This window comes from Nelusetta ayraudi, unplaced genomic scaffold, assembly GCF_046127955.1.
Source record: "Nelusetta ayraudi isolate G7.1 ecotype Tasmania unplaced genomic scaffold, CSIRO-AGI_Nayr_v1 ptg000070l, whole genome shotgun sequence".
Taxonomy (NCBI): Eukaryota; Metazoa; Chordata; class Actinopteri; order Tetraodontiformes; family Monacanthidae; genus Nelusetta; species Nelusetta ayraudi.
In genome coordinates, this window is record NW_027466120.1 from 8089928 (window position 1) to 8102997 (window position 13070).

Here is a 13070-nt window from a genome sequence, read left to right on the forward strand (position 1 = left end):
GACCATTGAGTAATCGTTGTGTGATCTGGTGGAAATCCAGTTCCCCAAAGCTTTTATTCATTAATTATTACCGTTATTACTTTTATTTTGACCCATGGATTGCTTCAGCAGCTCCCTCAGTAGCGGATCAATAAATGGCACCATCCAGAGCACAGTGATTTGATTCCAGGGCAGGCAGCCTGGAGAGGAAATGCACCAGTAATAAAAAGATGCTGGCTCCAGTGTAAACACGGTCATCAGTGCACCTCCAGCAATGACAAACCCCCCAAAGACTCTACACGTGGCTCGTCGCTGCGGCCTCCTCCCTAATAACAAAGCAAGACCTCTAATCTAGCAGCAAGCTTAGCGGAGCTGTTGTTCTGACTGTCGTCTGTACACAGCTGTGCCTAAAAAGAAAAAAAGGGCAGAGGGAGTGAGAGAGAGAGAGAGAGCGAGCGAGCAAGGAGAAACTGTGGGATTTTTTTTTTGCCGGCGTTGGTTGGTTCTGTGGATACTGCAGATATTTAAATATTCTCCTTCCACCAACCCACTCCTGGACAGGTGAGAGGAAGAGAGAAATGGAATGGAGCGATGGAAACGCTATATTGACGCAGCCTTGAGGACAGCCTCACTCACAGTTTCCACAGCAACTGGATCTCTCACGGTGCTCTTGATCCAGGGACAATTTACTTTCTGTGAATAACTTTACATACCAGCTCCTGTCTCGTCTCATGTCCTGTATAGAAGAGCCCAACTGGATGACACATAGCTGTCATATGAGAGTTCAGTGTCTGTGTGTGTGTAAATGTGGGCTATAGGACCCTCAGGACAATGTACCCTGTTAAACCCTATTAAGCAGTGTTTCATAAAGCCTGTCTGTCTTGATGTGCTATGTTTCTTGTCTCCTTGGAGATGCTGCTGCTGCTGTCTCCGTTATGACTGTAAAGCCTTTCAACCATTTCCATGTGCTGCTGTAATGCAAACCTGTCCTTTCCCCTGATTGTGTTGAAGATGACTGAGCCACGGTTGCGCTGCCTCTCGGTCGCAGCACAGCTGAGGCCCCACTCTCCTTTGCATGGTGGCTCGTACTTGAATTCCAAGTGACACGTGGCCAAACGTCATTGGAAGACGGCGCAGATTCATCGTTTACACACCATGTATGAAGTCATGAGGACTCGGAGTGCTCAGAAACAGAGCGGAGAAGGCAGAGAAACACCACCCACATACACTTGCCACCCACACACATGCGTGTGCGCACACGCGTACGCACACACACACACACACACACACACACACACACACACACACACACACACACACACACACACACACACACGCGCGCGCACACACACACGCGCACACACACACACAATCACGCACATACATCATTTAAATTTACATCAAGCTGAACCGCAGTGGAATAATCACCAGCACGGCTGCAGTGTTTGAATTCGGGCAGAAAACTAAACATTGTTTAATCCGCTCAGGATCCTGAAATAGACGCGATGAGGAGAGTGAGAGTCTTCCGCTGCGCGAGCGGCAGCAGCACCTCCCAGCATTGTACTTCTTCCAGAAAACTCCGAGTGAGTCCGGAGAGGATTGATGGAGCCCCATCACATCAGGCGCACTGTTTGCAGAGGGTCAGGAAGGCGCAGCTGAACTTACCCACACGTTTGCCTGAGGCCAGTTATGTCTTTCTGTATATATATATATACCGCTTCGGTCTTAGCTGCTATAGCGCAATAGAAATTTGCGCACGGTGCCCAAACAGTCACACGGCGCACGCTCCGCTAGCCCGACGACGGAATGTTGAAGCATGGTTGTTATGCGCAACAACAAATGCTTTGTTTAAAAAAGCAGCGAGTGAGCAAATAAAAAGGAATTGAGGGGAAAAACAAAGAATAGCATAAAAGTAATTTCTGCAGCTTCTCTGAGTCATATCTGCAGCAGTGGGAAAGCGAACCAGCGAGGGGGAGAGAGTGAGTGTGTGTACGTGGGTATGCTAGAAAGAGAGAGAGACAGAAAGGGAGCGAGCGAGCGAGCGCCAGGGTTGTAAGAGGGGACGGGAGATTATGTGTAGCGGGCCTTCACTGAATTTGCAAATTACGCTGCTTCCGAAGCCATTAGCATCCTTCATGTTCCCCAAACAGAATTAACGTCAGCGCCTCGGAGGTGCCCACGCCGCCCTCCGCCATACGACCAGCAGAGAGAGACGAGGACCTTCAACATTGGAACTTCCGAGGGCTCCCGCAGTGAAGAGGGCAGAGCGAGAGCTCAGTTACATAATGACGTGACGGCTCCGAGTGCATGAGAGGGCGCCAGGGCTGCGACTCAGACCTCCGACTGCCCCGGCCGCTCGTACCCTCGCAGCCGGACGAGGAGGAGGAGGAGGAGGAGGACAGGAAATAGCACATCGTGACGAGCGAGCGCTGCCTCAGCCTCACACAGCAGCGTGACGGAGCCGCGGGCCGACCGCAGGGTCGCGTCAGCTGTCTGACGATGGTCGCATCCGCCTCCTCGCACCCCCCCGCTGTTCACACACACACAGTCACACACTGAGTGTACTCACAGCGGTGATTATCACCCCTGGGAGTCGTGGTGATTATACTCTAATCGCACTTTCGAGCACTTTTCCCTTGATCAACTTCTGCGTGACAGAAAGTGTTGTAGTGCTGCAGATTGGTCTTGGTCTCCATTTTTACAGGGTCTCGTCTCGGTCTCCGACCGGACGGACTGGGGATTTTTGATTAGGTCGAGACTCAGCCAACACTGTAATGACAGATAATAACGGAAAAGAATCCCACTGCTGCTGTTTTACGCTCTGTTTGTGACACCCAGAGTGACACCCTGCCCCCTTATTCCTTTAGACCCTTAATATTAACTCTCCTCCCTCAACAACAGTATTGGGTGAACCCAAAGACTTCTATTCTTTTTCTTTTTTAATTCGACCATCACCAGGACATCATTACTTGAGGATGTAGGCGACTCCATTGTTTCTCATTCGGCGCAAAAGAAAGAGCGCCAAACTTTATTCTCTTGGCGATTTTTATACGCATATTCGCCTGGCGCTAGGTGTGCACAGCAAAAATTTACCGGCAAGAAATTAGCATTTTTCGCGTCGTTTATTCGCGTCGCTTCGCCTGTTGCCTGGTGTGTAAGGACCTTTCAAGTGATGGGAAGGGGAAAGCGGACACGACAGCGCCCTCTAGAAGAAGAAGAGAAGGAACTCGGAGGGTCGTCCCACCCGGAAGGCCGCTCGCCCGCCATTCTTCGCACCTCCATTAGCGTGAGGACAGGAACAAAACAGGGACGGCTGTTTACAGTTTGCTGCCGGGCATTGAGAAGAAGAAAAACGAAAAGATCTTTTTTGGATGCTGGAGATGCACACACGGCCTAGAGCTTTTTATTTTCTTTCTTTAAAAAGAAAAGAAAAGAAAAAAAGAGCAAAGGCCTTATTTGACCTCTTTTTTTTTTCCTTAGTCAAAATGGTTACGTGAGGCACAGCGCACAGTTCTGGAGGCGGAGTCCTGCTAGAGGAGCAAAAATTAATTGGCCCACAACAATGTCGTGGCCCGCAGTCCCCTCTCACTCCCCCCACCCACCCACCCACCCACCCCTCGTTGACAGATGGTGGATCAGTGTGTGTGTGCCACCTTTTCTCTTTGAGAGCGGGGCGCGCTAGGTGAGCTCGCTCACTCACTTTCCTTCCTTCCTTCCCTCCTTCTATCCCTCCTTCCTTCCTATTCTTCCCACATGTCCCTCGTCTTTCTTTTCTGTCTCTGGCCTTTACTACCGTTAAGAGCAGGCCTGGGCAAACTTTTTCACTGGTGGGACACCATGGCTTCTAAAATTTGACAGAGGGGTCGGAGCAGGAGCAGATGGATGCAGTGTTCAAAGTCTCAGTGATTGTCACTTCCCGAAGGATGCGAAATTTGTCCTCCGCATTTGACCCATCATCCTCTGAGGGAGCGGTGGGCAGCAGTGGTGCCGCGCCCGGGAATCACTGGGTGATCTAACCCCCAATTCCAACCCTGAATACTGAGGGCCAAGCATGGAGGCAATGGGGAACATATTTATAGTCTTTGGTCCGACCCGGCCGGGGGAATGAACCCACAACAGACAACAAGACGGACCCTCTACCACCAGACCATTGAGCTCGTGTTTTAGTGAGCCACCTCATAGGAGGAAAACAATAGTTTATATAATATAATTCTCTATAATATATTTTAGAGAATGTGTTGCTTTAATGTCATCTTACAACAAAATGAGTGTCTTTGAAGCCCAACCGTATTTAGCTCTTTATTGAAATGATTCTTAAAACGCTGGGAAAATGGATGAAATACAGCTATTTTATGACTTATTGACTATTAGTATAATTTCTTCAAGCTCGGCTGGCCAGATTAAAAAGCCCAACGGGCTGCAAATAGCCCGCGGGCCGTAGTTTGCCCATGCCTGCTTTAGAGCATCAGAGAGAAGTTTGAATGGTGATTTCTTATCAGAGAGGACGATGGCGTGGCTCAGCTGACCCCAGCCAGGAGGCCGGACTGAGTCACGCAGCCAGACGGGCCCAATATGTCTCGTCTGTTCGTGTGACTCGTTATCAAATGCGACGCGGCGGCTGACACGCTCACTTGAGCCTGAATCCAAAGTTGGTCGCGACGAAGCAACAGGCAATTAACCAGCAAAGGGAGGATTAGCAAGAGCTACACCTGCGCTGCGCTGCTGCGTTTCACACCTACGTGGAAAAACTAATATGAGCCTCTGTGCAATGACTAAGACGCCTCTTCCCCTGGGATGGGAAGGAGGGCGCTAGAGAGGCAGGTGAACAGAGTTAAAACACAGCTGCGATCAATACGGGGGATTTGGTTTAATAAGACTGAGATAGGGTCGCTCAGACGCTGTATATGGAGATTTTTTTGTTTCTCCTTTCAACAATACACTTCACAGTGTGCTTTAGAAAAATGCATCGCTGCCTACACACAAGACTTTTAATGCTTCTGGAACAAAAGCCAGCTCGATCTGTGTGCACGCGTGGTTAAGTAAGTTAAAAAAGAGAAAAAGAAAAAAAAGAAAAGTATAAAGCCAAGGACAGACGCGCCTGGTGTTTGCCAAAGCTGTGTTTGCAGCACTCAAACTCCTGGTCAGCCTTGAGTTTGGGGTGGGGGTGGGAGATGGGAGCTGGGAGATGAAGGGGGAACTCTCTCTGCACAAACAGTGGGTGGATTTCTTTTCTTTTTTCCTAATAAATAAGAGTCTCATGGATCTTTCAGCCCTAATGCAGGATGCCTGGTTGAGGCTGTTCAAACGGCTTCACTTCAAGACTGCCTTCATTACACGAGTCAAAGCACGAGGCGACTTGACGAACCCCTTGACCTTGACTCTACTCATGGTCCTCCGATTGCTCTTCATATTTCCTAAATTATGCCCCTTAAGGTTTCATTCTATTACAGCTATGCTGATGACAAGAAGTCTTCAGCCACTGAATATTCCATCTCAGAGGACATTATGCACTTTAAAGTCTCTTATTACACTCATTTTCCCCGACTCCGGCAGAAGAGCTTCACTTAATTAACTACCCAAAGTGCTCCACGGGCCTCTCGGTCTACAGCCCCGTGCAAAACCAAACGTCATGGGACAGAAGGGAAGTGATTGCCAGACGCCCTCAGAGGGCTGCATCTGACTTGGCAAGGACCTCAGTGAGGTGTCAGTGACCTGTGTGATGTTGGAGCTATTTGTCATTTTTGTCATTTATAATGTATTTTTTGTTTGGCTTGATTAATATACTTTCAGTTTGATCATTGCATTCAGCATTGTTTGGGTTTATGTGAATGCTTATTGATTATTTTATATTGAAGGTATTTCATAGCTAGGGCACACTCGCTGACCCACAAATATGGGTCTGCCAAGCATAGGGGGCAGCACCGGGAAGGGTTGTGTTTTTTTTTTTACCATGGCAAGAGCGGCGGCGGCAGCAGCAGCAGCAGCAGCAGCAGCAGCAGCAGCAGCAGCAGCAGCAGCCATTGTTTTGTTGGTTTGCTTGCCAATGGAGGAATAAATCGACAAAAAACTCAATTCTTCGGCTGGACAATGGACTCTGCATAAATTCATTCCCGAGGTGCACTAGTGGTCGTTACATTTGATTTTCAACAATATGATTTTCATTGTTTAGTTTCTATATTAAGGTTTTGATCAATAAAGAGGACAAATGGCCATTACAGTATCAACGGAATCACAAGCACTTTCCAAAAAAGTGGAGCCGGCAGGAGAAGTAATGGACGGACTTTTCAGATTCCACGGGAGGTCGGTGACGTAAAAAAAACACATTTTAATTGTACGAAAACACAGATAAAGCAAAAATTGCTATAACACACCTGCTATCTATCATAACCTGAGAGAAACGCTGCTGTGACTGGAACCTGGGAAGTGGTCTTCATGTATGGAGTGTGGCAGCGGCCGTTTCTCTACAGTGGGTACAAGTTGAAAAAAGGGACTTACTTTCTGCGAATGGTGGCGCTGTTGTTGGTGTCGGTGCTGTCGGTGCGCTCCAGCCGCTCTCGCTCGGTGTTGGACGAGCTGCAGGAGAGGCCTCGGGTCAGCCTGGTGTGGCTCCTCCTCTCCCTGCCGCCTGCTGGCGCCGTGGCCGAGCCCGGCGTGGCCTGGACCGCAGGGACGCCGACGGTACCGCCGCCGCCGCCGCCACCACTGCCGCCGCCGCCGCCGCCCTGGCTGATGGGGAGGGACAGAGGCTGACCGTCGTGGTTCTCATCGGGGGTCTCCGAGCCGGGGGTCCGTGGGCTGCGTTCCTGTCGCAGGTCCTGGTTCTCCTGGCTGACCCGGTCCAACTGGCCCTCCAGCTCCTCGATGCGGCGGCGCTGCGTCTCCAGCAGCTTGGCCTGGCTCTCGATGATGTTGTTCAGCTCCAGGAGGTACTCCACCGCCCGGTTCGGGCTCTCTGGGCTGGTCTCCATGACTGCGGGGCCGAGGGAGGTTCTAGGACCACCACCAGCCTCACACAGCCACCAGTTCTGTTTTAGTTTTTTTGACCCTGTTGGGTCAAGATCCACCCCCCCCACCAGCCCTGATGAGTGGAGGGGAGGGCGGGAGCCACCGAGGCTCTGGCCGAAGATCGACTTGGAGCCTCGAGGTCTTCAGAAGCAGGAATTGACTGGGGTTCAAATGGCGGGAGGCGGAAAACGATTACATGGCCGCGAAGCTGAGGGTGAAAATAAGCATCATCACATCTTAGCTGCTGTTAAGGAATCTGGCACGGCCGAGAAAAAGTTTGTCGCTCGGGAAGAAGCCGAAGACGCTGCTGATGTTCCCTGAAATCACTGTCATTTCGAAGGACCTCGTCAAAGCAGCGGGGGTGGAGGGCCGATTCAGGATTTGGAGACATGGTGGTGGGAATTTATCTGGCTGGCAAACATGAGAAGAAGATGGAGGGAGAGAGGGAAAAGAAAGAGCCCAACACTGAGCCTGATAATATCTGCGACTCAACTTTTGCGGTCGAGCCTAGCAAACAGATGCGCGGATGGGTTGCGCCGAGCACCGCTGCGTGCCCCCACCTGTGACGGATCCTGCTCATTAGCTCCACTCTCATTATATAACCATCCAACTCTTTAGCCTGCATGGAAGGGAGGGAGGGGGCAAGGGGCGGGGAGGGGGCAAAAGGGGGGAAGGGGGGGGAGGCGCTGGTTGCGATCCACCGCTGATTATCAGGCGCTGTCAATCATTGCGTAACACGGTGGGGGAAGAAAAAAAAATATTCTGCTCCCACCCACGTAGAACATCCCCGCAGTGGAACGCGGTGCGTTTCAACCCATGGCTTCATGTGTCTTTAGTGCACAGAAAGTGAACAGCAGCAGCAGCAGCAGCAGGGGGTGGGTGGAGGGGGTCAACGTGTTCATTATCTCTGCCCTCCCCTCCGCTCCTACACCCACACTACTACATCACAGTGCTATACATTCAAAAAAATAAAACAGAGCTTATTTCACGCGGTCACAGAAAAATGGCAAATCCTGGTGATTAAGCGAGTCATCTCCTCAAAACTACGCGGAATTGTGTTGTTTTTTTTCTTTTCTTTTCCCCCCAGTCTTCTTTAGACAACGCGAAAGTCTCAACAGAACGCCTTGCAAATCTTTAAAAACTGCACTTTGGCGTTTGCCGCTGATCTGAGATCGATTGAGACGATCGAGAAGAGCTACTTCCTACTTATCTGAGCGGACTTTGGGCTGCGTCAGTGTCCAGTAATCCACTCGGCAAGAAAAGCGCGGAATCGTCTTCACGGCGGACCAGGGAAACACGCACAAGCAGCCGGTGGCGCGTCTGAGCTCAGCTGCGGCGATGCGTGCGGCGGCTGTGTGCATCTCTGACAAGCTGCGCAGGTGATGACGATGATGTTGATAAACTTCCGGCCTAGAATTTCAAAATAAAACACGGACTCGTTCGCAGGAAGTGGTTTCAGACCCGTATCGCAAACGATAGCGGCCTCATTTGATCGCTGCCTAATAGATTGATCCCAATCCCTACATTGTTTTATAAATAAATAAATAAATAAATAAATAAATAAATATTTCATAGAGCTAACATAAAAATGCAAAACAATATGCACACAATTCAACCAGAAGGATCTCTTTGTATTGTATCATCATCATCATCATCATCATCATCATCATCATCATCATCATCATTTGTCAGTATTGCATTTGTGCTGGCTTGAACAGCAACTCAGGACAACAAGAGAGACTGTCAGGCCTCAGAGCGATGTTATTTTTAGTGGCAGTGCTTAAGTGCTCATATGTGGACTGAGGCATTCACCTGTTTCTTCTTGGGTTTTTCTTTTTTTAATATCACAGAAGTGTTTCGGCCCTTCTGTAAAATACATGGCACTGGCATTACACGGAGTGAAGAACCTGCACGCAAGATGTGAAAGTCCTGTTCGTGGAGAAGAGTTTGGCTTAATAATTGACTTGGATTATATTTGAGGTCCTCAACGTCACCCAGCAGCACAGACAGCAACTCTCTTAATCTATTCTTTGTATGTACAGGCACTTGGTCTGCTCCTAAGCCCTTTACCGCATCTAATTTTAATTCATAGACATCTTCAATCCAAAAGCACTCGTCCAGTTACACTGCATTCTCTCTGACCATTTCCTAAGAACAGTCTACTCCCATGAATTTGCTGCCATCTGCTGTTCACTTCTGTAATGGTATATGAAGAAAAACAATAAATGGAAAGGACCACAAAGAAAGACTTTCAGCACTTTATTTGGAGTTTTATTGTAATGTATTTGCAGAACAGCCATTGAATCTCCCTTAGGAAATGAAAATCTAAAAAAGGAACAATAGCAAACATTAGAAAATTAGGCCTAAGTCACACATATAGTCGGCCAAGCTACTCCTGTTGTTTTGGTCAACTGTCATTTGTGGACTACACAGTAATGCAAAAGAAGAGGGAGGGCACACCGAGTAGTTCATTTCAGGTCCCCACGTCATTAAAGCATCATTTGTTAGATCATCACAGGCTTGTAAGGAAAGAGCTTTAACAGTCCGCGTCTCGATGCTGCTACAAAGAATCAACATAAAAGTGCTTTTAACATTTAAATATAATGAATGCACTGTGTACTTATGAAGTTTGCAGCTTGCAGCTTCTTCTTCCTAATGGCTTAAAAGTATCAAGGAAACCTGAGTTTTTCAAAAAAGAAAAAAGGTATTCTTTAATAGAAAAATAACTCGCAGTATTCATTTAGATTTTTTCTTTGTAACCAGAACAAAATAGCTTTTTAAAAAAGAGTGAAAAATTAAAGGATGCAATTCTTTTCATTTTAGCATGAAAACAATATTTGTGGCTTTCTAGATGGTTTCTTTATTATTAATATGACAATGATTATCTATTTTGGTGGATTTTCATTTGGCGTGACTGAAATCACTTAACAGTCCTCCCACCTTTTTTTTTTTTTTTTTTTTTTTACAACTGAGACCTCAGAGCAAAGGGTTTCCACCACAAATACAAAAGTCAGTCGTTGGGAAATAAGAGAAAAAAGAAACTGGTTTATGTTACCAAGGCAACTGAACGCGGCACAATGGGCACGGAACTCTCCAGAATCCAGATTGTGGTTTTGTTGAGACACCACACACACACACACAGTTTAAATAGTACAGAAAATATGCACATTAGATGCACGAGTTACAAGTTTGGCATCTTTTGCTGACTCCTGCAGTTGGGAGGATATAGCATATATGGTAGCACATTTCCAAACATTCAGTAATGACATGTAGAATATAGTTCTGTTCTTTTCATATATCAATTTCAACATAATCACACTATATAACAATTCATCACTTTGAGATACAGGTAGATAAACTGCATATTTACCTAATATATTCCTCTATGTAATTTCTTTCTATATAGATTTGTTCTAATGTATTACAGGATAGTAAAACTAGGACTTGGCTCATGTGTTGTGTAAGTGTCATTTATGTGGAAAACAAATATTTACAGACTATAGATTTCACGCCTGCAGCCACGGGGAGGTTTGCATCAACACACCCAAATACCAAGATTCACAGAAAGCATCGTATACTGAGGCAAAGTGTTACCACATCAGAGACGAGAAGGATATGATACAAACACATCACGCTGGAGTGACGCGGTGCGGCGGGTGAGGGGGGCGGCTTGGCTGATAATAGTTGCGGTAGTTACATGTTTGCATTATTATTGCTCAGGTTCGTCATGAGGTATAAGTCAACGTCTCTGTGGTTCTTGCACACGAGGAGTGTGTGTGTGTGTGTGTGTGTGGGGGGGGGTGGGGGTGGGGGGGGGGGAGATGCAGAGAGGAAGACGGATGAGTCAAGGTGTCTGAGACACCTCGTTGTCCTGGAAACGTCGACCACGTACTGCAGCAAGCGACTGAGGCGGCTGGAACACTGTGTGGGCAACAACAGCGCCTGTTCAGGGGGCAGCACAATGTTATTTCGCTTCCTGGTGCCGTTTCATTTTACAAGTGTTTATGCTTTGTGTGATGCTTGACGTTGACCGTGGATCAGCTGTAGAAAGGCACAAAGATGTCGGACTCCGACTCTGGAGAAACTCTTGCTAGTCTGGGTAGCTGCAGAAGAAGGGAACCTTAAAGTGGAATCGTTCAGCGCGCACCCTGTTTCCGGGGAAAAGTCAGGAGAAAGTGCTGCTTCCTCCTCCTCCTCCTCCTCCTCCTCCTCCTCCTCCACCTCCTGCATTGGCCTCAGCCAGCCTCTGCTGGCTGGGTCTGAGCCAGGGGCCTGGCAGCAAGTCGGCCCTGCGTCCAACCGCCTGCGGGATGGCCAGAGAGAAGCCTGAAAAGACGCTGGACACATCGGATTGGCTGCCTCCCGACTCTGACTCCTCCTGGTCCTGGAGCAGCTCCAGGGACAGGGCGGACGCGAGGAAGGAGAAGGGCTCCGTCGTGACGTCCACCCCTGGTAAAGGCCTCTTGACTCCCTCTGCATCAGCCGTGGAACCCTCCTCCCACTCCGCTAGCTCCTCTTCATCCCTGCTCTCACCCTGAGACCTCTCCACCTCCACCTCCACCTCCTCCGCTTCCTTCCTCATCTCCCTGTACTCCGCTGCCACGTCCCAGTTGTCCTGACTCTCCGCCTCCCAGTCTCGACTGGGTGCGGGGAGCTTGCGACTAGGACTTGGAACAGGCAGGAAAACATCCTCTCTGCTCTGTTCTCTCTCAGAATCCTTCCTCTCCTCCAGCTCCTCCACCGTCTCCTCAACTGCTGCTACTTCCTGTTGCTCCTCCTCCCCCTCCTTCTCCTCCTCCTTCTTCTCCTCAACTCCTCCACCCTCTGCACTCTCCACCCGCTCCTCACTTTTACTTTCTCTCCCTCTCTTTTTGCTCCTTCCTCTCCCCCTCTCACTTTTCCTTCCCGTCACGGCCCCCTTTTCGGCCTCACTGTCACTGTTACTCCTGAAGGCATTTCTTGGTAAGCTCTGAGTTTCCCGTTTCCGCTGCCTCCTCCTGCTGCGACTCCTCCTCCTGTCTCTGCGAGACTCCTCTCCCAGCTCCGACACCGGGCTTTGAAAACGAGAGCGTCCTCCTCCCTCTGAGCTCCGTCCTCTCCTTCTTCTCCCAGTGTCTTTCTGTCTCTCACGACCATCTACAGACCTGCTCCTCCTCGTCTGCTTGGAGTCACGCCCCTTGTGTCTGGAGTCGCCTACTGCAGCCAGACCCTGCTCCCTGGGGTGGCGCAGGAGGGAGGGGGAGGTGATTCTGTGTTCACGGCCTGAGAAAAAAATATGAGGGAGGAAAAAAAACAATAAGTTGAAGGATTCCTTCTTATATTATGTTTTGGACAAGCAGCATTTTTATTCAGTTAACTCGTCTGTTCCAGTCCTGCGTTCATCCAAAGAGGCAAAGGTGGATAAAAAAATATTTTAAAAAAAAATCTGATTTAAATTAATTTCAATTCACTCTTCAGCTTTAAAACTGAGCCATTTATTTTAATGATGAATAACATAATAATCTGGAGCGTTTGCAAGCAGTGCAATTAAATTTTGGGATTACTGTCAGTTATTAAACAACACCGTTTTCCAGTTGTATTAAGATTCTGCCAAGTGTGAATAATTTTAACACAAGCTTGATTTCTATTTCTGCAAAGCACTTGGACTACTTAAAAACATAACTCTAGCTTTGTTTAAGATTGCATCTCGCTGTTAACGTGCGAGGCATATGGAGGAAAACTACATCTGCTACTTCTAGAACTCACAAAAGACTGATTGGTTTTTTCATTGTGATGCTATGTTACGCTGTAAGAAGTGAAGACTAGAAGCAGAAAGACGGAAAATAGGAGAACTAACAGGAACCATTACCAACCGCGTATTCTCTGTCCGTCCAATGACATAGAAGCAGGGCTCGCCAAGTTTGGAGTTGGTCATACAAAGAGACAAACTGGAGAGCTCCACTGAGAGACAGGGGCGAAACGAGAGGAAACACCGAGAAAGGAAAGAGTGGAGGGAGAAGGCAGAAATGCTTGAAAACAAGACACACTCAGACACACAGAAAAGTGTGATGCCAGTTTCCCAAGGTTGAATACAGACAGAAGTTGGT

At 48.4% G+C, this 13070-nt stretch overlaps 2 protein-coding genes across 6 annotated transcripts in view; both read right to left on the minus strand.

The window, feature by feature from the left end:
* The window catches only part of iqsec2b (IQ motif and Sec7 domain ArfGEF 2b), a 30388-nt gene extending 22767 nt beyond the window's left edge, over nt 1–7621 (minus strand). For 2 of the 3 annotated variants that reach the window (XM_076041843.1, XM_076041845.1), the window contains exon 1: nt 6475–7621. In XM_076041843.1, coding sequence (XP_075897958.1) covers nt 6475–6947 — 473 coding nt within the window. In that variant the 5' untranslated portion in view covers nt 6948–7621. The remainder of the gene's footprint in view (nt 1–6474) is intronic. The other variant, XM_076041841.1, reaches the window with a different exon arrangement.
* A 1618-nt stretch (nt 7622–9239) lies between these two features.
* LOC142899038 (membrane-associated guanylate kinase, WW and PDZ domain-containing protein 3-like) overlaps nt 9240–13070 on the minus strand; it is a 38048-nt gene continuing 34217 nt past the window's right edge. For all 3 annotated transcript variants that reach the window (XM_076042451.1, XM_076042452.1, XM_076042450.1), the window contains one exon: nt 9240–12246. In XM_076042451.1, the coding sequence (XP_075898566.1) occupies nt 11150–12246 (1097 nt within the window). In that variant the 3' untranslated portion in view covers nt 9240–11149. The remainder of the gene's footprint in view (nt 12247–13070) is intronic.